The 26,915-nt window shown below is 44.9% G+C and overlaps 2 protein-coding genes across 9 annotated transcripts in view; both read right to left on the minus strand.

Moving 5' to 3' along the window:
* Positions 1-2,519, minus strand: part of LOC143808843 (synergin gamma-like) — a 28,490-nt gene extending 25,971 nt beyond the window's left edge. Inside the window, exon 1 of one of the 2 annotated variants that reach the window (XM_077291963.1) lies at positions 2,311-2,519. In XM_077291963.1, coding sequence (XP_077148078.1) covers positions 2,311-2,319 — 9 coding nt within the window. In that variant the 5' untranslated portion in view covers positions 2,320-2,519. The remainder of the gene's footprint in view (positions 1-2,310) is intronic. The other variant, XM_077291982.1, reaches the window with a different exon arrangement.
* Positions 2,520-11,755: 9,236 nt separating this feature from the next.
* The window catches only part of SLC35E4 (solute carrier family 35 member E4), a 32,366-nt gene continuing 17,206 nt past the window's right edge, over positions 11,756-26,915 (minus strand). The window contains exons 1-3 of one of the 7 annotated variants that reach the window (XM_077291813.1): positions 21,784-21,864; positions 19,151-19,924; positions 11,756-12,417 (exon numbers count right to left, since the gene is read on the minus strand). In XM_077291813.1, coding sequence (XP_077147928.1) covers positions 11,978-12,417; positions 19,151-19,778 — 1,068 coding nt within the window. In that variant the 5' untranslated portion in view covers positions 19,779-19,924; positions 21,784-21,864 and the 3' untranslated portion in view covers positions 11,756-11,977. The other 6 variants (XM_077291859.1, XM_077291850.1, XM_077291842.1 and 3 more) reach the window with 6 other exon arrangements.

The following is a 26,915-nucleotide window of genomic DNA, read 5'->3' on the forward strand; positions in this document are numbered from 1 at the left end:
AGCCCCAGAGCCACTGGAGAATTCTCTGATGTCAGTCCGACCCTGCATATACATATACTCATATACTAAACTTTTATGATATCAGGTGTTCAGCTGTGAACAAGTTCGGCCACATCGTTCATAGATGAGGGGACAAGGGCTTCAATGGAATAAGCATAAGGTGAGTATAACTTTGTATTTTAATTTTAAATAAACGTGTCAAATAGGGTGTTTTGTTATATTTAAAAAAAAGGATTTTACGCTTGCTGTATGTTTATTTCAATACTTAGTGGGGTTAGTAATGGGGGCGTCTTATACACACCTCTCCATTACTAATCCCTGGGCTTGATGTTACCTGACAATACAAAGGTGACATCAACCCCAATACTATTACCCCTCTTGCCACCACCACGGGGCAAGTGGGAAGAGCAAGGCTAAGTGCCAGATTTGGCTCATTTTATGGATGCACCATTTCTGGGGTGGCTGAGGGCTGATGTTGGTAGCCTGGGGGAGGGTGAGGCAATATCTCTGACCCCTTCCCAGGCTATTAATATCAACTCACGGCTGTGTGTTTATCCTTTGCTGGTTTTAATTTATAGTAGAGGGACCCTCGTAAGTTCACTAGGATAGGCTAAGCAAACAGCTGTGAACTGTTGTTAATAGCCTGGGAACCTTATGGGATATTGCCCTTTTCCCAGATTATTAACAACAGCAGCCCCCAGCTATGGGCTTTCCATCTGCTGGTTATGAAAATTGCACGGTAGCCCACGCCATTTTTATTTCAATTAATTCTTTATTTTACTCAGGAGGGACACAGCAGGTGCTGAATACAACTTCCAATATTGTCACCTGGTCGAGCTGATCTCAGGAGACAATGATGAGAGTTGCATTCAGCCGCCGGAGCCTGGGAACAGCACGAACTGATGCCATCCGTGTGTCATCAGTGTGCACGTGTGCGGCACACATTTTGTCCGTGCTGCACAAAAAAAAACTGACACGTCTGCAGGTTTTTCACTTGCATACGTGCTAATTATTATTACGTCCAATCTGCATTAATACTTTGAGTACATAGCAACACAGCACAAGTCATCACACTGCATTTTAGAGGCAGGTTAGAAAAATCACCACTAGTTCTGTAGGTACGGTCAATGGGCAAAGATTTACTGAATCAACAGTATGCCCTATCAATCGATTTTTATGAGAAAAACTCACAGTAATAAAAACTGCATTATTTTCCCAGATGGTAGTGGGGAAAGTTTGTGTACTTATTGTAAAGATATGTTCACATATGGCAAACTTGTAGCAGAAATAAAAATATCTGTAGGATGAGTGATGCCGTCACAGATTTCTACAAGTTTGCAGCATGTGACTATTCAGGTGAAAAGTTGCACAATTGGTTCACAAAATTTGGTGCATATTACACCATTTTTTCTGTTGTAATTGTCTTTGTTTATTATGCATTTATTGGATTAATTGTTGCATTTCTTTGTATAAATGTTCCCTGTAGTGTGGAAAAGATCCCCGATCATTAAAATAAGACCAGGAGTTCAAGTAACATTACTTATTGACTTGTGTCTTTGGCCGCAATGCAGGCGGGGATCATATGACGTGTGAGCACAGAGCGGTAGTAACCAGTTCAGCCAGTTCTGCAATACTCTGCTATGGAAGGAAATATCTTTCCCTCTCAGGCTGTGTGTCCTCGATGAGTTTTTAGGATATGTTCCCACGTTCAGGTTGAATATTTATGCAGCGTCAAAACTGCAACGGCCAGATGTTACAGCATAGTGGATGGTCCACTGTGCGTCTATGTGCACCTGCGGATCGCTCGTGGAGACTGACCTTAGGTGCGTCATTTAGATCTGCAGCATGTCAATTTCTCTTGCGAAAAAACTTGGCACGCAAAATTTAATGTATGCCTTAATTTTAATTACAGTTCATGTAAACAAATACAAAAAATAGACGTTTTGGTCTCAAGCGACCTTTTTCGAGTGAATGGGTTGAATAGGTTCATGAATTTAAAAAAACAGCACACATGCCATCCACATTGCATTTGTGTGTTATTTTTTCAATGACTTGTTGCTTGGAGAAGCTTGGAGAAAATTTCATTTTGATTTTCTCTTGCAAGACAAATAGATGACACATGACATGAATGTTAAAAAATTGACACGGACACAATGGGCCCGATTCATCAAAGGTTTCACATCAGAATTCCAGCATAAAAGTTTTGAAAAATAGTATATCCTACATAAAGAAATAATAAAGTCAGTGTTCTAGGGTATCAGCCTTTTAGATATATGTAGTGCATAATGTCTATGGCATGTGACAACTCACCTGCCGCATGTGCACAGTCTGGTCAGTGTCTCCTGAAGAAATGCTTAGTGCTGTAGCGTCTCAGTGATCTTCAAATGTCCCTGTGTAATCGCCAATGAGTATTCCCAGTCTAAATTGGGAGAACAGCTGCAGTACCCCTGCATTCTCTATGGAATTTTCCAGGCCAAGCCCATGCTAATCCTGTGAAATAATCTCTCAGGCAAAACAAAAACTTTGATGCTGCTAATAAATTGAAAGACATTTGTTGTCTAAGGATTTGCTCACATCTGCATATAAAATCGGAGAGTGCAATTTGAGAAAAGATCACATTGCACTCGCATCAATGTTATTCAATGAGGCCATGCTCATCTGCAAGTTTTTAGCAAAGGCTAAGCAGCCAGGTGCAAATCAGCTTGCACTTGGATGCTTAGCCTTTGCCAGTAATTAAAAATACGGGGGGCCCCACGTCATTTTTTGGAGGGGTCTCTCCTTTATAATAACCAGTAAAGGCTAAGCAGATAACTGTGAGCTGATATTAATGGGCTGGGAAGATGCATGGATATTGGCCCCTTCCCAGACTATTAAGACCAGCTCTCAGCAGTCTGCTTTTGCTTAGCTGGTTATTAAAAATAAGGGGAAACCTATGCCAATTATTTTCTTTTATTTATGTATTAGCTAAAAACAAGTACAGAAAACTGTGCACCCAAAGCGCGGGTTGCATATATCACTGACATCTATCTCTGTATATAAGATTGTTTTATTAGTTAGAAAACTAGCTTGAAATGACAGAGAACTAGAGTATGTAAAAGATGATGTTATAAGCATTGCATACGGATGTCATACAGATGTAATACGGTTGGTAGGTAAAAAAAACGCACACTCGCATGACATACAGATGCTACGTGAGGAAAAAAACGCATGACACTCGCCAACTTTTCTGGCTGAGAATCTAAGCGAGTTTATATACACAGATGTGGGCGAATCCTAAGGCTGGATTCAGAAGGCTATGGAAAACCAGGTCTCGCCTGCAAATTGTGATCACTGGCTCAGTGTACTCATTCCTATTGCGGACACGCGCCGCAGCTACCTTTATATTGAATACTTTTCTCTCGTCAGTAAAAAGTAGTGCAAGCATCCATTGTTTTCTATGCAGGTCATCTGTCCACATGGAAAATTGACCATTTGCTCTGGAACACCGACCATAATTAGTTGTGTTCTCTGTGTGTGCTCTGTGATGGACATGGTCCAATTATACACCCTTTTGTATGAGCCCTTATATATGAAATAAACTAAGGTGTGGAATTATGCATATCCTCTAATGAAGAATGCACTGAAACGGTGAGCGCTAAGGTACCGTCACACTAAACGATATCGCTAGCGATCCGTTACGTTGCAGCGTCCTGGCTAGCGATATCGTTGTGTTTGACATGCAGCAGCGATCAGGATCCTGCTGTGATATCGCTGGTCGTTGATTAAAGTTCAGAACTTTATTTGGTCGTCAGATCGCCGTGTATCGTTGTGTTTGACAGCAAAAGCAACGATACCAGCGATGTTTTACACTGGTAACCAGGGTAAACATCGGGTTACTAAGCGCAGGGCCGCGCTTAGTAACCCGATGTTTACCCTGGTTACCAGTGTAAAATGTAAAAAAACAAACAGTACATACTCACCTTCGCGTCCCCCGCCGTCCGCTTCCTGCACTGACTGAGCGCCGGCCGTAAAGTGAAAGCACAGCACAGCGGTGACGTCACCGCTCTGCTGTTGGGGCCGGCACTCAGTCAGTGCAGGAAGCGGACGCCGGGGGACGCGAAGGTGAGTATGTAGTGTTTGTTTTTTTTACATTTACACTGGTAACCAGGGTAAACATCGGGTTACTAAGCGCGGCCCTGCGCTTAGCAACCCGATGTTTACCCTAGTTACCCAGGGACCTCGGCATCGTTGGTCGCTGGAGAGCGGTCTGTGTGACAGCTCTCCAGCGACGCTGCAGCGATCAGCATCGTTGTGTCTGTATCGCTGCAGCGTCGCTTAGTGTGACGGTACCTTTACACCGCCTGCAGGACTCAACTAAGATCTAGGGATTTTTAGCTCCTACTTTTTGTTTCATGGTCTCCCTACCCATATCCTCCATACATACCAGTGATTGATCATGTACACATGATACACTGGGCATGTGCAATATAACTTTGTATTGCACTTTATTTATCACAGGTCCCAGGTTATGTGCAATATATGATATCACATTATTTGTTCTATAGGTATTGTTAGAGCACTTTTGTGGCCAGTTTTGTTTATGGCTTCTATGTTTTGTTCTAATATTAACATATACACTCACCGGCCACTTTATTAGGTACACCATGCTAGTAACGGGTTGGACCCCCTTTTGCCTTCAGAACTGCCTCAATTCTTCGTGGCATAGATTCAACAAGGTGCTGGAAGCATTCCTCAGAGATTTTGGTCCATATTGACATGATGGCATCACACAGTTGCCGCAGATTTGTCGGCTGCACATCCCAAAGATGCTCCATACAAGGCAGGATGGATCCATGCTTTCATGTTGTTTACGCCAAATTCTGACCCTACCATCCGAATGTCGCAGCAGAAATCGAGACTCATCAGACCAAGCAACGTTTTTCCAATCTTCTACTGTCCAATTTCGATGAGCTTGTACAAATTGTAGCCTCAGTTTCCTGTTCTTAGCTGAAAGGAGTGGTACCCGGTGTGGTCTTCTGCTGCTGTAGCCCATCTGCCTCAAAGTTCGACGCACTGTGCGTTCAGAGATGCTCTTAGGCCTACCTTGGTTGTAACGGGTGACGATTTGAGTCACTGTTGCCTTTCTATCAGCTCAAACCAGTCTGCCCATTCTCCTCTGACCTCTGGCATCAACAAGGCATTTCCGCCCACAGAACTGCCGCTCACTGGATTTTTTTTCTTTTTCGGACCATTCTCTGTAAACCCTAGAGATGGTTGTGCGTGAAAATCCCAGTAGATCAGCAGTTTCTGAAATACTCAGACCAGCCCTTCTGGCACCAACAACCATGCCACGTTCAAAGGCACTCAAATCACCTTTCTTCCCCATACTGATGCTCGGTTTGAACTGCAGGAGATTGTCTTGACCATGTCTACATGCCTAAATGCACTGAGTTGCCGCCATGTGATTGGCTGATTAGAAATTAAGTGTTAACAAGAAGTTGGACAGGTGTACCTAATAAAGTGGCCGGTGAGTGTATATTCTCATTCTCTGCCAGAGGCCTGGGAGTTTGAGGGTTCTGCGCTTTTCTGGACAGAGGATTCAGATGTTGCTCCTGGGATCTGTTGTAGCCATTCTTCCAACTTAGGGGTCACTGCTCCTATCACCACTGGAATCATTGTTGCCTTCACCTTCCACATCATCTCCAGTTCTCCTTTGAGGTCCCGGTATTTCTCCAGCTTCTCATCTTCCTTCTTTCTGATGTTCCTGTCACTTGGCACTGCCGCATCTATTATCATTGCTGTCTTCTGATCCTTGTCTACTATCACAATGTCTGGTTGGTTACCCAACACCTGCTTATCTGTCTGGATCTTGAAGTCCCACAGGATTTTATCCATTTCCAATAGTGGCTGGTATAGTATAATGGTTAAGTGCACAGCCTACAATAGGGGAGACTGGGATTCAAATAATTAAGTAAATTATATACCCCAAGGCTCCTAACACTATAATGCCTACCTTAAGGTACCGTCACACAGTGCAATTTTGATCGCTACGACGGCACGATCCGTGACGTCGCAGCGATCGTATGATTATCGCTCCAGCGTCGTAGACTGCGGTCACACGTTGCAATCACGGCGCTGGAGCGATGCTGAAGTCCCCGGGTAACCAGGGTAAACATCGGGTTACTAAGCGCAGGGCCGCGCTTAGTCACCCGATGTTTACCGTGGTTACCAGCGTAAAAGTAAAAAAAAACAAACCGTACATGCTCACCATCTGATGTCCGTCCGGTCCCTTGCCGTCCGCTTCCTGCTCTGACAGATCCGGCCGTACAGTGAGAGCAGAGTGCAGCGGTGACGTCACCGCTGTGATCTGCTCTCACTTTCCGGCCGGCAGACAGTCAGAGCGGGAAGCGGACGGCAAGGGACCGGACGGACATCAGATGGTGAGCATGTACGGTTTGTTTTTTTTTACTTTTACGCTGGTAACCACGGTAAACATCGGGTTACTAAGCGCGGCCCTGCGCTTAGTTACCCGATGTTTACCCTGGTTACCAGCGAACACATCGCTGGATCGCTGTCACACACAACGATCCAGCGATGTCAGCGGGTGATCAAGCGACGAAAGAAAGTTCCAAACGATCTGCTACGACGTACGATTCTCAGCAGGATCCCTGATCGCTGCTGCGTGACAGACACTGCGATATCGTAACGATATCGCTAGAACGTCACGAATCGTACCGTCGTAGCGATCAAAATTGCACTGTGTGACGGTACCCTTAGGCTACGTTCACATTTGCGGTGTGCGCCGCAGTGTCGGGCGCCGCAGCGTCGCCGCATGCGTCATGCGCCCCTATATTTAACATGGGGGCGCATGGACATGCGTCGCACTTGCGTTTTGCGCCGCATGCGTCCCTGCGGCGCCTGCGTCTGGGCGCAGAGGACGCAAGTTGCATTTTTGCTGCGTCAAAAATCAATGAACAAAAGGACGCATGCAGCGCAAAACGCAGCGTTGTGCATGCGTTTTGCTGCGTTTTTGTTTGCGTTGTGCGTTGCGGCGCCGACGCTGCGGCGCACAACGCAAATGTGAACGTAGCCTTAGGTGGCTGTTATAGCGTAATGGTTAAAGTGCACAACCAACTTGGGAGACTGGGGTTCAAACCTGGCTCTGCCCTGTTGGAAATAATATACCAGTGGTCCTTGGGGCAAGACTATTAACACTATAGTGCCTACCTCAATAAACATGAGAGTGTCATGAACAAGGAGAGTCATACTGGATTGGACGTCTCCTGGATTAACAAGGTCTGCGTCAGATGTTGAGGAACCGGGCAATCTGATGATGAATGGGTTATTGGAAAAAAACTGTATTTGGAGAAGGCAAGAGAACCTGGATCATATATATATATATATATATATATATATATATATATATATATATATATATATATATACATACATATATACATACATATATATATATATATATATATATATATATATATATATATATATATATATATACATACATATATACATACATACACCTGGCATGTGTCAGGCGGCCATAACTGTTTTATAGAACCTTTAATGGTTCAATGTCTATATTTTATATGTGTACGTTCTGTTTTCTTTGCTACCATGTACCCAATCTATAAAAATTAAGGTCTTTTATTATATATCTTCCAAGCTTAGACTCTTCAATCGGGTTTCCAATTGGTTGTCGCCTCTATGGAGGTGGTTGTTGTGGTTGTACGGACAGATTCTCCAGTCTCTGTTTGGGAACTCTGCAGCTTCTTCAGGGTTACCTTTGGTGTCTGTGCTGTCTCTCTGATTAATGCCCATTTTGCCCAGGCTGAGAGTTTTGCTGGGCGGCCCTCTCTTGGCAGGTTTGTTGTGGTACCATGTTGATGGTGATCCGGGGGATGATCAGAGTTTGGGATATTTTTTATAACCCAACCCTGACTTGTACTTCTCCACAACTTTGTCCCTGACTTTTTTGGAGATCTCCTTCATCTTCATGGTGTTGCTTGGTTGGTGGTGCCTTTTGCTTAAAGGGAACCGGTCAGCAGGATTGTGCACAGTAACCTACACACAGTGTCATGTCGGCGCCATTATACTGATTAAAATGATACCTTGGTTTATGAAATCCGTCTTGTGGTTGTTGCTTAATCAGTGCCTGCCTAGTAGCAACTATCGGATCGCTGACCTGACACAAAGTGTAGGTTACTGTGCATAATCCTGCTGACAGGTTCCCTTTAATGGTGATGCAGCCTCAGTGGCCTTTCAGAAAAGGTGTGTATATACTGACAGACCAGGTGACACTTAGATTGCACACAGGTGGACTTCCTTTCATTAAGCTTGTGACTTATGCATCAGAAATATTTAGGGTATGTGCACACGCTGCGGATTTTGCTGCGGATTGTGCTGCGGATTGGCCGCTGCAGATTCGCCGCAGTTTTCCATGTGTTGTACGGTACCATGTAAACCTATGGAAAACAAAATCCGCAGTGCACATGCTGTGGAAAAAAAATGCGCGGAAACGTAGCTTTTATTCCGCAGCATGTCAATTCTTTGTGCGGATTCCGCAGCGGTTTACACCTGCTCCATAATAGGAATCCTCTGGTGTAAAACTGCAGATTTACCAAAAACAGTCCAGAAAAATCTGTAGAGTAATCCGCAGCGTGTGCACATACCCTTAGGGGCTTCATAGCAAAAGGGGTGAATACATATGCGCATGCCAATTTTTAGTTATCTGAACCCATAAATGTAATTTATGCCTAGATTTTTCTCACTTCACCAACTTAGACTGTTTAGTGCTGATGCATCAGCATCACACACAAATTGGATTACAAAAATATTTAAACACAGGTTGTAATGTAGCAAAATAGGTAAAGGGGGTGAATACTTTTGCAAATCAATATATATTTCTCCTGAGATTGGTATTATATATGCATTATATAGTTAACTTCTATTTTCTGACCATAAGCTTACTATTTCAGACTGATATTTTTTTGGCATATCCACATAGCTCTATAGAGACTCAAAAAAGATATATATAGATAGATATTCTGTATACTTTGCGTTTGAACCCTTACCAATACATATGTTTTTGTGGGTTTTGCATGCCTATTTATTGGATATAAGTGTTGTGGACATTTTGCTTTTAATATGTGGCACACTATATTTAATAAAATGTGCTATATTTCTGTGGAGGTGTGCCTATTGTTACTGCTCTTTTATGCTAGTTTCCATCCCAAAAGACATGAGAACGATATTTTTCTTTTACATGTGAGATGGCTTAAATGACAAAGACATAAATGTTTCAGGCACATCTTCAGATAATAAATAAGATATTTACTGAATACAGTAACACTGATAAATCTATTCCACAGAAACTTCATTTACAACAGGATGCCTAATAATAAAATATATCATTGCATTTTCCTATCAAGAATAATCAAAGTTAATGAACTTACAGTATACCTGGATGACAAAATGAGACATAAGGCAAGAACATAAGGGTAAGTCTCCACGTTCAGGATTGCATCAGGATTTGGTCAGGATTTTCCATCAGTTTTTGTAAGCCAAAACCAGGAGTGGGTGATGAATACAGAAGTGGTGCATATGTTTCTATTATACTTTTCCTCTGATTGTTCCACTCCTGGTTTTGGCTTACAAAAACTGATGGAAAATCCTGAACAAATCCTGATGCAATCCTGAACGTGGAGACTTACCCTAAGACAGTAACGTTAGCGTGGGGCAAATGATTGTGCTGATACATTGAGGACAGCGCTCAATGGGATTACATCGAAATATCTCCCATGTATATACAAAATATAGGATGCAGTCAGGCATAAAGGTCTATAAATAATGTGACTTCTGTGTCACCAATAACATTTGCAAAAAATATAAATATATTTTGTATTTGTTCTGCTACTATTACCTTTTCTATGAATGTATCCATCCTGCACTAATGTAGTGTAAGTAGAATAAGGGCCTATAGAAATGTACATTGTGCTGTAGCGCACTGTGAAATGGAAACATTGCGACTTATATTACAGACGTACTTTGGCAACGGGACAAAAAGTCACTTTCTCCACCTTCATAGGCCTCTTATACTCCCAGATCTAGTTAACGGGGGTTATCCGACTCTTTAGTCTAAGAACTAATGGGCAGGGAGTCGCTAACTACCTGCCTGTTCTGCCCGATCCTGATCTCTGCCAGCTCATAGTGGTCACAGACCGCTCCTGCCGGCAACTCCGTTTCTTCCGCTGACGTCACGTCGACAGAGCAACATCTTCTCTTCCACTCTGCTCGTCATGCTGATTGACAGCCAGCTCCCCACTGCATAACTGTCAATCATCATGACTTCTGCATCGACAGAGTAGACTAGAAGAGGAAGAGCTGCCCTGTTGCAGAGAGGTTATATGAAGTAGTAGAATCGCTGGCTGAGCCAGTAGAGATCATCCCGTGAAGAACAGGCAGGTAAAATATTCAGCACCCTTGTCCTGCTGATGGGCTGCCGTCTTCAGTGCAGGAGCGAGAGTCACAGGATTTACCGCACTCGCTGCCGAACTGAAGATGGCAGCCTGGCCGCAGGACAAGGGTGCTGAATACTTAAGTGGAGCCAGCAGCACGGAGTTGGGGTGGTCTCTGTTGAGGGTTACAGGACAAATCACAGACAGAGGGGTTCGAAAAATGAGTCCTGTGGTCTAATAATTTTCTTATAAGAGTGTAGGCAAGCTTTAAGCTACCTAATTCATATTATGAAGAAGTAGGAGACAGATGAAAGCGGGTTGATAATTGTAGGATCATTTTGTACATATGGTTTGTTTGTACTCTGTAACCATGGAGACACATAAGTGTGGATAGCAGCTGCAGACACAAAATGGCAGGATATTTTAAAAGGCGTATTTGCTTAGTTTTATTTTAGGTGCACTAGAGTTCTAAATAAAAAAATGGATGCCTAGACATTTGATGTAATAGTATGTATAAGATAAAATCTCTTAGGTGCCCATATTTAAATTGAATCTGTCACCAGGTTTTGCTACCTAATCTGAGAGCAAGGGAAAGAGACCCAGCTTCCAGCGGTGTATCACTTAGTTTACTGGGTGCACAATCAGAACTTTTAGATGTAGCATCTAGCAGAGCTTAGCAAGCTAACCCCACCCACATCACAGCTCTCTATGTACATTGTATATTGACAGTGAGCTGCTTATTAGAGAAAGGGGCGTGGTTGGACCAGTGGGCATGCCGGAGCTAGTCCTGTAGTGATAACCTCCTGCTCATAAAAGTCATTGTACTAAAACAACAGCACACAGACTAGTAAGTGACACGTCCCTGAAATCAGTGTTTAAGCCCCTTCCTTGTGCTGCCCTCATATTACATAGCAAAAACCTGAGATTCCCTCTAGAACATTTCATGACTGTGGCTTTAAAAAATACATAAAATATTACCTCCATTCTGCAACATACATTTTTTTTCCCCATTTAGAAAAATATGATAATAATTGGCAATCTATGGTGGGCAGTAGGATCTGTGGCAGCTTTCCTACCTAAGAACAGTATTCTGTGTGCTATATTCAGAAACCACGGCCACACATCTATAGTTGGCCACATTTACTAGTTATGTAGTAAGGTTGATGACAGACGCATGTTCCTCAAGTCTCACCAGGGCAGCTGGCAGGTATAATAACACGGTGTTCAGTAATGAACACTATTGCATGACGTACAAATAAGAAAATATATTATCCCTCTGAAAAAAAACAGAGAAAACTAAAACGAGGAGCCAAAATTCTATTAATATATTGTTTCCTGACAGAAACATTTAGTCACCGGTGCCCTCTAGATGTCGTGATAAACCAGGACGGTTTAGATGCCAGATTGATGTGGGTCTTTGTCCCTTCACGCGGTTTCTTCGTGTTGGATCAGGCCACAAATACCAACAGAAGCCATCATACTCCCTGACAGGATCTTACTATGAGGCTTAGTGGGTAAGGAAGGATCTAGTCAGACTTAACATGTTTGTCTCTGGCATGAAGAGGACGTCTGGAGCCAATGTATCTAGCTATAAAGTCACAATTATGGTACATGAACATTCCAGCCAAGGTAAGACCAATGCCCGTGTAACTGAGAAATGTCAAGTGGCTTCCAAAGACCACCCTGGACAGGACAAGGTTCCCAACCACATTTAGGTTTCCGAGTACATGAATGGTGACAGCGGACGTCAGTGTGATGACACAAAAGCCCGCAAGGTTGTACAGGACCGATCCCAAGCAGCTGAGAAGGATGAAGAGCCAGAGTCTACTGTCGCAGTCAGGTGGGCTCTCCCATGGCACCCCCCACTCCAGCAAGCCGGCAGCCAGGAGCAGGATACAGAAGCTAGGGATGGACATCAGGTACAGCAGTGTCACCGAATGGATGTTTTCATCTTTAAGAAGTAAACCTAAAATCAGAACAAGGTTTGTTAGAAATGTACATACAAATTAATAAAAGCAGAGACATTCACAAAGGATCACATCACAGCGTTCCCATATTAACGGGGTATCCTGGTATCAACAGACACGCTATTTTACAATATATAAGATCTTGCAGTCATTAAAGGGAACCTGTCACCCCCAGAATCGAAGGTGAGCTAAGCCCAACAGCATCAGGGGCTTTTCTACAGCATTCTGGAATGCTGTAGATAAGCAGCCAATGTATCCTGAAAGGTGAGAAAAAGAGGTTAGATTATACTCACCTGGGCGGGCGGTCCGATCCGATGGGCGCCGCGGTCCGGGGCCTCCCATCTACTTACGATGACGTCCTCTTCTTGTCTTCATGCTCCGGCGTAGGCGTACTTTGTCTGCCCTGTTGAGGGCAGAGCAAAGTATTGCAGTGCGCAGGCGCCGGGCCTCTGTGACCTTTCCCGCATCGTGAATGCAAGAAGAGGACGTCATCGTAAGAAGATGGGAGGCCCCGGACCGGACCGCAACGCCCATCGGACCTGGACCGCCCCAGGGTGAGTATAATCTAACCTCTTTTTCTTATCTTTCAGGATACATTGGGGGCTTATCTCCAGCATTCCAGAATGCTGTAGATAAGCCCCTGATGCTGGTGGGCTTAGCTCATCTTCGATTTTGGTTCCCTTTAACATGCCAGTCAGCTGTATTCAGACCACCGATTTCTATACTGCAGTTGGCTGCTCGCCTCCCTCCCTCATCTTCTGAAGAGATGCGGTTCTAAATCACCAGCCTTGGAGCTTTCACAGCAGCTCTGCTAGTCATGACTCTCTCTGCTCTTGCTCTCCAGAGTTGTGTGCTAATTCACATGCTTCGTTATCAATATGTGTAACTCCAGGATAAACCACAGAGAGCTAAATGTGTTATAGCAGAACTTGTGCTGGGCTTTATAGTTCTACTAATACAATTCATTCTACACCATCTCTGTTGCACAAGGAGGAGAGTTCGGCCTGCCAGATACCAGGAAGTGAGGAAACTGTAAGGAGACTGCATCGCTCTGAACCGTTCAGAAACAACCTGAGAAGACCCCTCTAGGCACCAAGTGGGATTTTGCTGCTGTTCTAAAGGGTAATGAAGGCTAACACGTTACTAGGTGTGTGTCGCTATCAAAGTGGCCACTCAGACAATGATTCCATATTTTAAAGCCTGACTTGCTGGAAATACATATACTGTAGTTAGATGCTTTTATAGCAATGTGTCATGGTATTTTGACTTCCACATAATTTCCTAGCAACTAAAAGAAAACAAAATACCGCACACACTACTAATATTGGGAGTAATTCCAGTGATTCATAGAAATTATTCCTAATTATGTGAGCATGGTTACATTACACAATGTTTTACTTTACAACCTGTTGAACAACCACAGCTCGGACTGTAAATCGCTCCGCAGATGCTTGCCGTTACATGCTTCACATTGATTATGAGCACTATCATGTTATCATTTACATTTATTGTCAATAGACATAGTCTCCTGTGGCCTTACCGCTGACTGTTTCCCTTTTATACTGATTTTCAGATTTTTCTCTTAACGTTAGATGTGACTAGAGAGGAAAGCTTATATATTTTTAGGAGTTTTTCTTAAAGATTAATAGTGATAAGACAAACTGACATCATGGCTTACGCTGTGGTTAGCCTGATGCTGTCACATGGCTCTAAATCTAGATCGGACTTTTTTCCACAGTTGCTACAGTAGTTTCTAGTTTTTGCAGTGGTCCGAAGGGACTTAGAAAACCACAGCCAGCAGTAATCATCTAAGGGTCAATTGCGGACCCGAACTAAAGCCTTCCAGTGTCAACAGCTAAGGTAAGAGGACAAGGGAACTGGAAAGTGTCCGTCTAGCTCATGGCTTCAGAATATATGACATAACAATACCTCTTTTTCATTGTCTTTAAGGAGAACTTCTGTCCAAAATAGTGATCGTTCTATTAAGGGCCTCATTCACACACTGGATATAGTACTGACATTTATAGCGGCACTAAATAATGGCATAACATATGTTTCGGAGTGATGAGTGAGCGTGGTCGGATAAGGCGCCATCAGAGAATGCTCGGGTGCTGAGTGTCTTCGGCGTGCTCGGAAAAAAAGTTGGCAGTCCTCGTATCTGCATGTATGGTGGCTGTTCGACAGGTAGGGATTCCCTAACAAACAGGTCACCCCTCCATGTGTCGAACAGCCACGAGACACATAGTCGTGGGGACTTGAACATATTTTTCGAGAACGCCGAAGCCACTGGGTTAGCACGCGAGCATTCTCGGATGGCGCCTTATCCGGCCACACTCACTCATCACTAATGTTAGGGCATGTCCTTTTACTGTGACAGAAGAGAGGAGGAACAGTTTTGGATAATAGCAACGAGTGACGATTAAGTTGGATCATACCGTCAGTGACTGAGGGTGTGAGGTATAAGTAGCACTATAAATAAAACTGAAATATGAAAAAAAAAAAACCCATTTAGGCTTATAGTATTGGGCAATGTTAAAAAAGATATAAACCTATAGAAAATATGCACGAGTCAGACCTCAAAATACAAAAAATACCAAATTTTATTAAGAAACAAAAAAGTAACAAAAGACAACAATGATGGTGATGTATACCAGTATAAATGACACCATAGACCTGAGGCACGTATTACTACCAATATCCCTCTTGCCACACATACAAGTATCCCATATACTAACAACTTATTACGCCCAATGGCATGATACATATAGTATTATATCTCTAGTGTGGCATAGTAAAATACATTTAGCAATAACAAACTACATTACCTCAGATCTGACGGTGCCAGGTCCCCTACGCGCGTTTCGGCAGCGTGAGTCTCCCCCGGAAGAAGGCTCACGCTGCCGAAACGCGCGTAGGGGACCTGGCACCATCATATCTGAGGTAATGTAGTTTGTTATTGCTAAATGTATTTTACTATGCCACACTAGAGATATAATACTATATGTATCATGCCATTGGGCGTAATAAGTTGTTAGTATATGGGATACTTGTATGTGTGGCAAGAGGGATATTGGTAGTAATACGTGCCTCAGGTCTATGGTGTCATTTATACTGGTATACATCACCATCATTGTTGTCTTTTGTTACTTTTTTGTTTCTTAATAAAATTTGGTATTTTTTGTATTTTGAGGTCTGACTCGTGCATATTTTCTATAGGTTTATATATTTATTTGTACGGGACCGTTATGGTTGTAACATCTCCTGACGGGCACAGGGGTTAATGTTTGTATTGAACCTGTGGTTTTGTTTGTCTCATTGGTTAACAATGTTAAAAAAGAGGTAAGCACCAGCGTGCAGATAATGAAACCTTCGTCATATTTTTCCCAAAGATTAAACATATCCCACAAAAACAGGAGACAACATACTCACGCGTCTCTAGCCTTTAGTCATAGCATAAACAGGTACACAAACAGTGATTGAAAAGCTTTCCTAATGAAGTCACGTGGTAAGCAAATTAATCCATCACACTTGATAAGTCACGGATTGAACACTTCACAAAATTACTGAGATGCCTGAGAACGAAGAGGAAAAAAGCAACAACCCATGCGGAATAGAGAATCCATTTTTTAATATTGTATAATGAGATCATGTCGTGTGCTTGGCATAAAGGATGATGTTACTTGCGGCACACAACAGATCTAACAATTATACAGCAGTCTGGGGAGCATTTGCTTTTCTCTCGGTTACAGGCACTTGACTAACAGAATAGCAGCAGTTGGGTTGTATGCCTCACAACTAACCTAAGGCTACTTTCACACTAGCGTCGGTACGGGGCCATCGCGCTGCGTCGGCCCGACATACCGACGCATACTGTGCAAGCGCCGCACAACGGGGGCAGCGGATGCTGTTTTTCCACGCATCCGCTGCCCCATTGTGAGGTGCGGGGAGGAGGGGGTGGAGTTCCGGCCGCGCATGCACGGTCGGAAATGGCGGACCGTCGGCACAAAAAAAGTTACATGTAACGTTTTTTGCTGCCGGCGGTCCGCCACAACACGACGCAACCGTCGCGACGTGTGTCAATACGTCACAATGCGTCGCTAATGTTAGTCTATGGGGAAAAAACGCATCCTGCAGACGACTTTGCAGGATGCGTTTTTTCGCCAAAACGACGCATTGCGACGTATGCAAAAAAACGCTAGTGTGAAAGTAGCCTAATTTCTCTCCTAGCCCAAGTCTGTATATGTTTCACATATGACATCACATAATGATTTGTGGGGGTCTTCTAGGTCCCCCGAAGGCCACAGTACTGGTGTAGCGTAGAGAATTGTTCACTGCTTCTCCCTGAGGAGGAACGTTCCAGGCCAAGAGTTCAGGGAACTGTAGTGAGGTCGGCTTCAGTTCCCTGGACAGCTGGGGGCAACAAGTGCTAATGTGCAGGGCAAATCAGTGAGGAGGACACTATACAGCTCCGCAGGCCCTCATCCTCAGGGTCCATCATAGTCTGACCTCTAAGAACGTTAAGGGTTACTCTGCGGTATGCCCTAACGTATAGGGAACCTGACGGCGGATACATGCGGCTCGAACCACGGGCAGCATGCACCAGACACTGGCTGTAAGATTTCACCCAAATGTGACATTCTACCCTCACCAACTGTACCCTCACCCATCCCTTGTAGATTGTGAGCCCTCGCGCGCAGGGTCCTCTCTCCTCCTGTACCAGTCGTGACTTGTATTGTGTAAGATTACTTTACTCGTTTTTATTATGTATACCCCTCCTCACACGTAAAGCGCCATGGAATAAATGGTGCTACAATAATAAATCAAAACTGCAGCACTCATTAAGTGACACATCGCTCTAGTCAGGGTCTCTGACTGTTCACTGTGCTGCTTTCATGCGGGGTAGCAGCATCCCCTTTATCGATTTAGGGGTTTATCCCAATTCCACACCCTCATTTTGAAGTGACTTTTTGAGTAACACTCGGGAGGGTCGAAACGTCAAAAAATATAATTTGGTCACTCATTGTACATATCTTATTTTGCTCCCTTACTGATGTTACGTGAATAAAACTTTATAATACTTTTTTGCATACAAATATCAAGAGTGTGCGGTGTATCTATATATCTTATGAATGAGGTGTTAGACGCGTGTCACCTCCGTGTGCGCCTCGCCAATGATCCTACACCAGTCCCTGCTGGAGTAGGATTTGTGGCATAGCAAACGCCGCCGCTCGTCATGAATATGATGATCGGCGGTCTCCATGCCCCCGCCCCGCTCAGACCACTTTAACAAAGCTGGGCAAAGGTTTCTATGACAGAATACTGGTGTAAAAGCTTTGATGAATCAGGCCCATAGTGAGCCCTAACACCAGCGCACCCACTGGCACTGTGCCTGAGAACCAGCGGAGACTGGTATGGGTGCCTTCACCCATCTGACATTGATGGGCTGTCCTAAGGATAGGCCACCATTTTTAAAGTCCAGAATAACCTTTCCATTAGACCGGAAAGCCCCTTTTAACTAAGAAAGAAGCAGCAGGAAAGGACAGTTTATAATAAAAATGTTTTAACCCTCATTTTCATATTTTGATAATTAGGCCAATTACCAAGAGATCAGTCAGATGTGCAAAACCGGCTCCACAACTCCAGCTGATGAGTGCGATAAGTGATCTTTCCCAGCTAATCAGATAAACTGTACCCCTACTGTGCATTTACTGCAAGCTTCATTCAAGGCCTAGATGAGCAAGAAACATTCATTCTTTCTGTATTCTCACCATAATGATGTATTACTTTTTTAGATCCTCCTCCACCAGTGCAACAAGATGCTCCCCTGCTGGGACACTGGTGAGTCAAAATATTAGTGTATAGAACTGTGATGTCCGATCTAGTTAAAGTGGTTGTCCACTCCTCGGACGGTCCCATCTCAATCCCTATATTATATGTATTTCCCCCTTGTAAAATAATAGCCCCTACACTTCCCTCCGATGCAGGCACTGTTCCTGCTCTCCCAGGGATTGTGTGACATTATGTTACGCCATCTCTGAGGTCAATCAGTGCTGGCTTCACTCTCATCACATACAGCTGGCGGAGCTGAGCGCTGCCGCTGTTCTCTCGCTTCCTCCGGATGTATGGCTGATTGGCTGCAGGGATCACGATACATAACAATTCCTGCAATATTTGCTATAAATGGTGCAATGCTCTGTCTTTACATGTAGTAAACATGGGGCATCAACAGCGTCAAGCATGACATCAGTGTCCGGAGACACCCTGGACTGATGTGTCCTCTTAGGGTGAGTGTCCACGGTAAGTAAACGCTGCGTGATTGACGCTGCAGCGTCAAACACGCAGCGTCCAGATGTTCCAGCATAGTGGAGGGGATTTGTTGAAATCCCGTGTCCACTATGCGTGGAAACCCGCACGCGGCGGGCCTGCGACTCCGGACATGCTGCGCGTCTTTTCAGATCGCAGCATGTCCGTACACCTTGCGGGGACGCAGCATCCCCGCAAGGCATATCACAGGGCCCTATGGCGAGGGGTGCGATGATCCCGAATGTGTACAGTACACATCCGGCACCATCGCGTCCCAGAAAGGGGGCGGGGCTTAGCGCCGAGCGGCTTCGCCGCTGCGGCGATACCGCCGGCCATCCTGAGCGTGGACACGCAGCCTTACACTCCTGCAGAAGAGATGATTGCTATACGGCGGGCACATATCGATATCTCCTGCTGGCAAGTACTTACTCTGTTGTATGGATTTCAGCCCCCTGAGAAATGTTGATGCGAAAAGGTAGATGCATCCGGTCTGGTCAAATTGCACCTCTCCAATAATACTAAAACAAGCCCCCAGACATATGGGGATCATGGCAGTGTATTTAAGGGCATGGTGCTTGGTGCCCAGAAAAAGTTTTGAAAGAGCCAAGGTGAAAATAGGGGTAGTAGTGTAAATCATCTGTGCAAAGGAAAGCTGCACACAGCTCAGTCCGAGGTTCCCAAAGGCAATGCTGGAGCAGAAGGTGACACTCAGGAGGAACACTTTACACCGAGCGCCGGTATTCAGGGTCAGGTCAGCATTTACACGGATCAGGCCAAGCCTGAGGATGGGGTAGTCCAGCAGGATGGCTGTCAGCATGTGAAGCGAGGACAGTAACAAGGGGAACTTAAAGTTGTAAACGGCAAATATCCATTTGTTAAGACTGGAGATGGTGGTACCCGTGATCAGCCAGGTAAGTATGGCAGCGATGAGATACAGTTTGCTGGTAACGCGTTCCTGGGGGGCTTCTTCAGGCTTGGGATGCATGATGGAAGCAGGAGACGTTCTATCAGAAGTTTCCATTTCAACCTCATCTTTCCTGCTGGGTGCTAAACACATCGAATATTTGGCAATATTCCTTATTGGACTTTTTACTGTTGTACATGCATGGTTTTCCTTAACATGGCTCCGCTGACATATTTACTTCTTATATACTCTCCGTCTTCCCAGGATTATTCTTTTTCTTAGTCTTGAAGGATTCTGAGCTAGGTATTAATAAAAAATATATATGATTAATGTAACAAACACACAGTACAGACAACAAATACACAATAACACGCAACACATACACAATAACAAGCAACAAATACACTGTACATGCAACAAATACACTGTACACGCAACAAATACACTACACACATCATATACACTCTACACGCATCAAATACACTCTACACGCAACAAATACACTCTACACGCAACAAATACACTCTACACGCAACAAATACACTATACACACATCATATACACTCTACACGCATCAAATACACTCTACACGCAACAAATACACTCTACACGCAACAAATACACTCTACACGCAACAAATACACAATAACACGAAACACATACGTAATAACAAGCAACAAATACTGTACACACATCAAATACACTATACATGCAACAAATACACTGTACATACTACAAATGCACTATACACACAAAAAATACACTGCACACAATGCAAACAACAATACATACTACAAATACAAAACCTAAGATAAAAACAAACTGAGCAAATATCATCTAGTAAATAAATAGCAAAAGTGTATGAATATATAGAGTACTTAGTTAGACCATACAAACAAAACACACAAATACACAATACAGCCAACAAACACACAATAAAGACCAAGAACACAATACGGAGAACACATGGGCAACAAATACACAATAAAGACAATAAACACACACGCACAGCAAACACACAAAATGGACGACAAAAAACAAACAAGCAATTGGAGAACAAACACAGTACAAAAAACAGACAACAAACACACACAATACGGGGGACATATGTGACAGGCCGACACAGCTTCTAGTAAGATTGATAAAAAGCAATAAACAAACCGACTTAAAGATAATTGAAGGAACCAGGTGTAACTTACTGACTGCTGTCCTGACAGTGCAACAGGCAGTGTGACCAATCATTACACCCAAGGTGTTGACCTCACCTACCTCCTTGTGGGTCTGTAGATCTGACAGCTGTCAGTCAGCCATTGTTCACCTTCATGTGTCCCCACATGGTCTCTACTCAGCCTGTGTGTGGCCCCCTATGTGCTGAGCCTGTGTGGCCACCTATGTGCTGAGCCTGTGTGGCCCCCTATGTGCTGAGCCTGTGTGGCCACCTATGTGCTGAGCCTGTGTGGCCCCCTATGTGCTGAGCCTGTGTGGCCCCCTATGTGCTGAGCCTGTGTGGCCCCCTATGTGCTGAGCCTGTGTGGCCCCCTATGTGCTGAGCCTGTGTGGCCCCCTATGTGCTGAGCCTGTGTGGCCCCCTATGTGCTGAGCCTGTGTGGCCCCCTATGTGCTGAGCCTGTGTGGCCCCCTATGTGCTGAGCCTGTGTGGCCCCCTATGTGCTGAGCCTGTGTGGCCCCCTATGTGCTGAGCCTGTGTGTGAGCAGAGTGTAAACATCTGACCTGCTGCTGATGAGCCTCCTCCTCCTCGTACTCACGATCCCGCAGACTGGAGCCCGGCTCATTCACAAGCAGACTCCTCACACAGGACACTAGTGCTCTTCAGTCTCCTAGCAACAGCACAGGGGCCATAACAGCAGCTGCTGTCTGGTGACTCCCGGCCCCTCCTTCCCCGGAGCACTGCGGACACCTCCCCCTCCCCGCACACTCCCAATATAGATGCCCCGCCCTGTAATACCCGGGCCAGTTCCTGGAAGCAGTGTTATCCGGAGCACTGCCGCACTGACACTTTGTAGGACACAATGGATCCCTGCACGATCTAATAGACAGGGATCCGCTGGGGATCATGTGTGGCCACTACCGCCTACGTCCCACTGAGCAGGTGATCACGTGCCAGTGATGACGTCACACCTCAGCTCCCGTACATACCACTGACACCACACACAGAGATGACGGGCCCGCTGCCCGCACATGATTGGCCCTCCCTGCTGTCAATCACATCGCACCCAGCTTGTGAATGAGAACAGGAAGTGACGATAGGCTAGCTGTAATGTGGGGGCGGGGCCTGTCACCTCCCCAATATTCTGATTGGATAGAACTCTTGATCGCTGGCTGGACCACTTTGCGTTGCTTAGTGACTTTTTCCTGTTGTCATAGTGATGCCGGGGCTTAGCGTGTGCAGGCAGGAGGACCTGGTCTCCCTCGTTTTGGAGACGTGTTTCCTGTCAGTGGTTGCCTGTCACCCCCCATGGTGGAGGGGGCATTAGTGGACGTCATTGTTATGTAGCAGGGCACAAGTGGGGGCGCCATGCAGTCTGGTCTGTGATTGACAGGGTCAGCAAGAAGCCCCCAGAATGGCAGCGCCTGCTGAAACGCGTCAGCCCCGCAGTGCGCAATAATAAATGAGGTGTCATTGGGATTTACTGTCGCCTCTTTTTCTTTGGCTAAAGCTATTGTGGACAAGTTATTTACAGGGGTTGCCCTAAAATCCCATCTGATAGGAGACAACGCGCTGACGGTACCCAGAAAGCCGATGAGCGAGCCAGTGTGGGTGGGAGGCAGATGTGCATGCGCCACTCCACTCATTGTCTATGGGACAACGCTATTGACAATAGAGATATAACAGGCACATCTCCGCTCCTTCCAAGACTGCGTTCTGCCCCCTTTTTGGTCATCCTTGTAACCCACCCATAGTCTTTAGATTGCTCCACAGGCTGGTGACGTCTCTGAAATCCTGCACATGCTCTTGTAGGGCCCATGACACCTCGTCACGTACACACCTCAGCGCCACTAAGATCACGAGCAGGAGTGGCGGGCTCTGGCCTGGTTCGCAGGATGGCTCACTGCACATTACACAGGTGTTCTAAGCCAGGATCCTAGAAAAGCTGGCACGGGTTTCCAGAAACGTCTGCTCTGATGTCACCAGCCTGTGGAGCAATCAATCAAAAGACATTATCACATTCCCTTTAAGTTGAAAATGCAAATTGTGTCTTCAGAGAGGAAGAGGGCTAGAGCTCTATGGCGCCATCTATTGTAGTAATCCTACAAGTCAATATCAACTCTTTAGGGTATGTGACCATGATCAGGAGCTGCTGCGGGTTTGACGCAGCGGCCAGATATTGCAGCATAGTGGATGGGATTTCTAGAAAACCCATGTCCACTATATGTCCACCGATGCCTGCGGAGACTGACATGGGGCGCGTCTATGAAGACTGCAGCATGTCAATTTCTCTTGCAGAGACACTAGTCTGCACAAGAAAAATTACATCAATAGGAATGTATTGAACGCAGTGAATCCGCACGGTTCAGTGAACATGTGAGGATTCACCTGCTTTCAATAGACGGCAGCGCTTTGGAAGGAGCGTACATGAACTGCGTCCAAAGCGCAGCTAGTTCCTGATCATAGGAACATTGCCTTAATGATCCTTTCAATATGACTTTGGATAAAAGCCAAACCAGAATCTCAGTTTGCAGACATAGTGTTTTTGGTGTTGCCTCTCATCAGTGCAAAGTGTGAGATCTAATATGGCTAGGCGAGAGGCTTAATTATGGGATCTAAGGGGTAATGTTTCGCCTTGTGGAGAGAGACAACCCAGGCCTGCCATGTCAAAGTGAGGAGCTTCCAAAACACTACATCTGCTAATTGAGATTCTGGTTTGCCTTTTATCCTAAGTCATATGGTTAAGCTTATTAAAGGGTCAATATTGATTTGTAAGATCGCTACTTCCAATAGGTGGCGCTATAGCATTCTAGTCCTCTTCCTCTCTGAAGAGGCAATTTGCACATTTAATTTCCCAGAGGAGCATGCATGGCATATAAGTCTCCTCACTCTGACTTGTCACTCTCCACAAAGAGGAACGTTACCCCTTAGATCCCAGTCTTAAGACTCTCACCTAGCCAAATCAGGTCTCATACTTTAAGTTGAAAAAACACAAGAATATCATGATCAATCTTTCTCTTATCAATTATTCATAATTTCCTAATTGCTTAAAGAGCTTTTCCAATTTTTAAAATATGGACAAAGAATTGAAAAGTGAGGATGAGGAAGGCAGAAGTCAGTCACTGGTCTAAGTGGTGACACTCGTTGCATATTTGGCATGTGGCTAGTGACACCAGTGATTGGCTGCAGCGTTGCATTAATCATGGACAGGACATGGTCACTGAAGCAGCGTGTTATCCCAGCAGTGGTAATGCTTCTTGCTATATTTTACAACTTTTGTATACTCTGCTTACTAAGGCTGGTTTCAGACTTGCGTTCCTGTGTGCTGCGGATGGCAGTGCACTTCCTCCTTGCCTACTGCCGGCTGCGTCCTGCGTACCTACCTTTAACATTGGGTACGCAGGGACATGCGTTGTATGCGGATGTGTCTGCATGCGGCGATTTGAGGTGTGTGGCGCCCGCACAGAAACGCAAAATTAGGAGCCTGGTCGGAGCTTCACAGAGGAAGTACACTGCCATCCGCAGCGCACAGGAGCACAAGTCTGAAACCAGTCTAAGATGCAGTAAAATGTAAACATAATCCTCAATGCCATTATTATTAGATATTTTTTTAAAAGGAAACCTGTTACTCCGTTTATGTTGTCCAAACTACGGGCAACATGAATCAGAACCTGGGTGGAAGTGTCGGACTGGGGAGCCAAGGGCCCACCAGTAACATTGACTGTAGAGGCCACTTTTCACCTATATACAAATATTACACTACCCTCATTTACCTACATCTCTATATAATAATAAATTGGATAGTTTGGTTAGTGAATGATGAGATGCTGCTTTTTTCTGTATAGAGTGAATCAAGTGAATTATGCCACGTACTGCCCTTACAGTGGGGTTGGGGGCCCAGATGTGCACAGGGGCCCACCGTGGGATCCCCCTGCTCCCCTATGGGCCAGTCCGAGCCTGCTGGGTGGGATGTTTCAGAGCAAACAATTTAGGGTTGTGACTAGCCCAGCGGCGCCTCTGGCCGGCTGCTTCCTGCCCTGCTCCTTCCTGCCCTGCTCTAGTTGATTGACAAGTTTCTCTCATCGGAGTACATTGGGAGAGACCTGTCAATCACGCGGAGTGGGGAAAAGCTGGCTACTCTTATCTCGGGCTGTGGCCTCAGCCAGCTGTTCTGTACGGACTAAGATGTATGCAAATATACAATGTATGAAATGTGAACTGCATTACTGCGATATAGAACATGCTTATAAAAATAAAGGCACTTAGTGCATAAATTGGCAAATTGATGGGAGCCCACCAGCCATGACAAATCGTACCTTTATTTGACGAGACCCTAACCTAATATTTATCAAAGATGCCTCTCCCGGGGCACAGAAAGAGCTCAGATATAAACCATGTATCCGCTGCTGATCATTGCACGCTCCTCACACCTATATTGTGTTTTCAGCTCATAAAGAAAACCATGACACTGATATGAACCGAGCATTATTGTAGTGAACTCTCTCCTACATTCTTATCACAACACCATTTTCTTCCCTTTATAAAGTCCTCGGGTTGAATTTATACTGTGCGAGATCTTGGTATTAATCATGTTACGATCACCTCCATGTCATGTTTTTACCAAACTGAACAAGCACAGAGTTAGGCCGGGGTCACATCAAGTCCCGGCACTGCCAACGGCACTCGGGACCGGAGCGTGTGGCTGCATGTATTTCTATGGTATTGATGCGAGAGACTCGTGCTAGTTTCGCGCATTGCACACGCAAGTGTGACCCCAGCCTTAAAGTGAGAATGCTATTAGGTGAGCTACACCCCCTCACTTGGGTGCCTAATCTAGTATTATGGGAGCTATAGTGCAGTACCCAAACACAGACGCTACATGGCACTATGGTACATGGTACATTGTGCTCTTCTGGCCTCCACGGAACCTGGTAGCAGCTGGTTGGTGGGGTGCCGGGTATCCGACCATCACCAATCTTATAATGATAACCTATCCCAAGCACAGGTCAACATCTCCGTAGTGAAAAACCCTTTTTAACACAATTACCCCAATTCATCAACCAGTTTTGGTCTATAACTTACATTTCTCAAACGGATTGGCAAACTCAGCTCCAGTGAGCTAAGCCAAGGGAGGGCATGGTCCAATACGCGTAACTCACGCCACAAATGTTGTGATTATGCAGCAAAGATTTGTTCTAGTCCCATGGACTGGAGGGGTCCAGTGCAGCTAATCACTCTGTGCTGATTGGCTGCAGCGGTCACTTGACTCCATGTTGGAAGAGGAAGCCATGAGACAGGTAGAGCACACCTGCAGCAGTGTGGAGGAGCAGTGTAAACGGGTCTGGTGGGGGTGCATACTTTTTTATTTTATTTTAGGACCACCATGGGCTCATTTTTAAACTTGTAAAATGTGGTGGACAATCCCTTTATGTGCTTAAAGGCATGGATGCTTTTTAATATATATTCATTTTCTTCTTCTTCAGTATATATACTGGTAGCCGTAGTGAAGACCGGAAAGGGCACAATTTCTTAGGTAGTTTACAGAATCTAATTTTTCTTTGCCCAGGCTGGTGTGTGGAGTTAGTGGACAATGCTGTCTGGCCCGGATGCATTTGCTAAGCATGAATATTTATAGACATCATAAAAGCATTAAAGTGTTTTTTTTTAAACTATTCTTCCACAGATGGTTAGCTAATGGTGCAATCTACGCACTCCACAGATATGCAATACAGTCTAATTAATAATATATAACCTTGAGGAAAAATGAAAAATGATTGGCGCAGATTTCTTAGAACCACTATGCTGCAATAAGGCAGGACTGGACACAGACAGAAGAGGGCCCCTGTGCGAGAACAATACATGGGCGCTTTGCAGTCCATTTGCTTATCATTATGCTCATTTCCACCAGCTTTGTAGGTGAAAGTGAGATCCCCTCACCTCTTGGGCCCCTGTGTGGCTGCCCAGGTTTCACCAATGGTACATCCTCCCCTGAAGTAAGGGTATTCTCACGTACGCATTATCTACACAATATTTAGTATTACAGTCATGAAGCACCAATATACTTTGTATAGGTGAGCGGTAAATACCGACTCTCTCTAGGCACTCCTCAGGTGCCCTTCTG

Source organism: Ranitomeya variabilis, chromosome 1 (assembly GCF_051348905.1).
Source record: "Ranitomeya variabilis isolate aRanVar5 chromosome 1, aRanVar5.hap1, whole genome shotgun sequence".
In the NCBI taxonomy this organism is placed as follows: Eukaryota; Metazoa; Chordata; class Amphibia; order Anura; family Dendrobatidae; genus Ranitomeya; species Ranitomeya variabilis.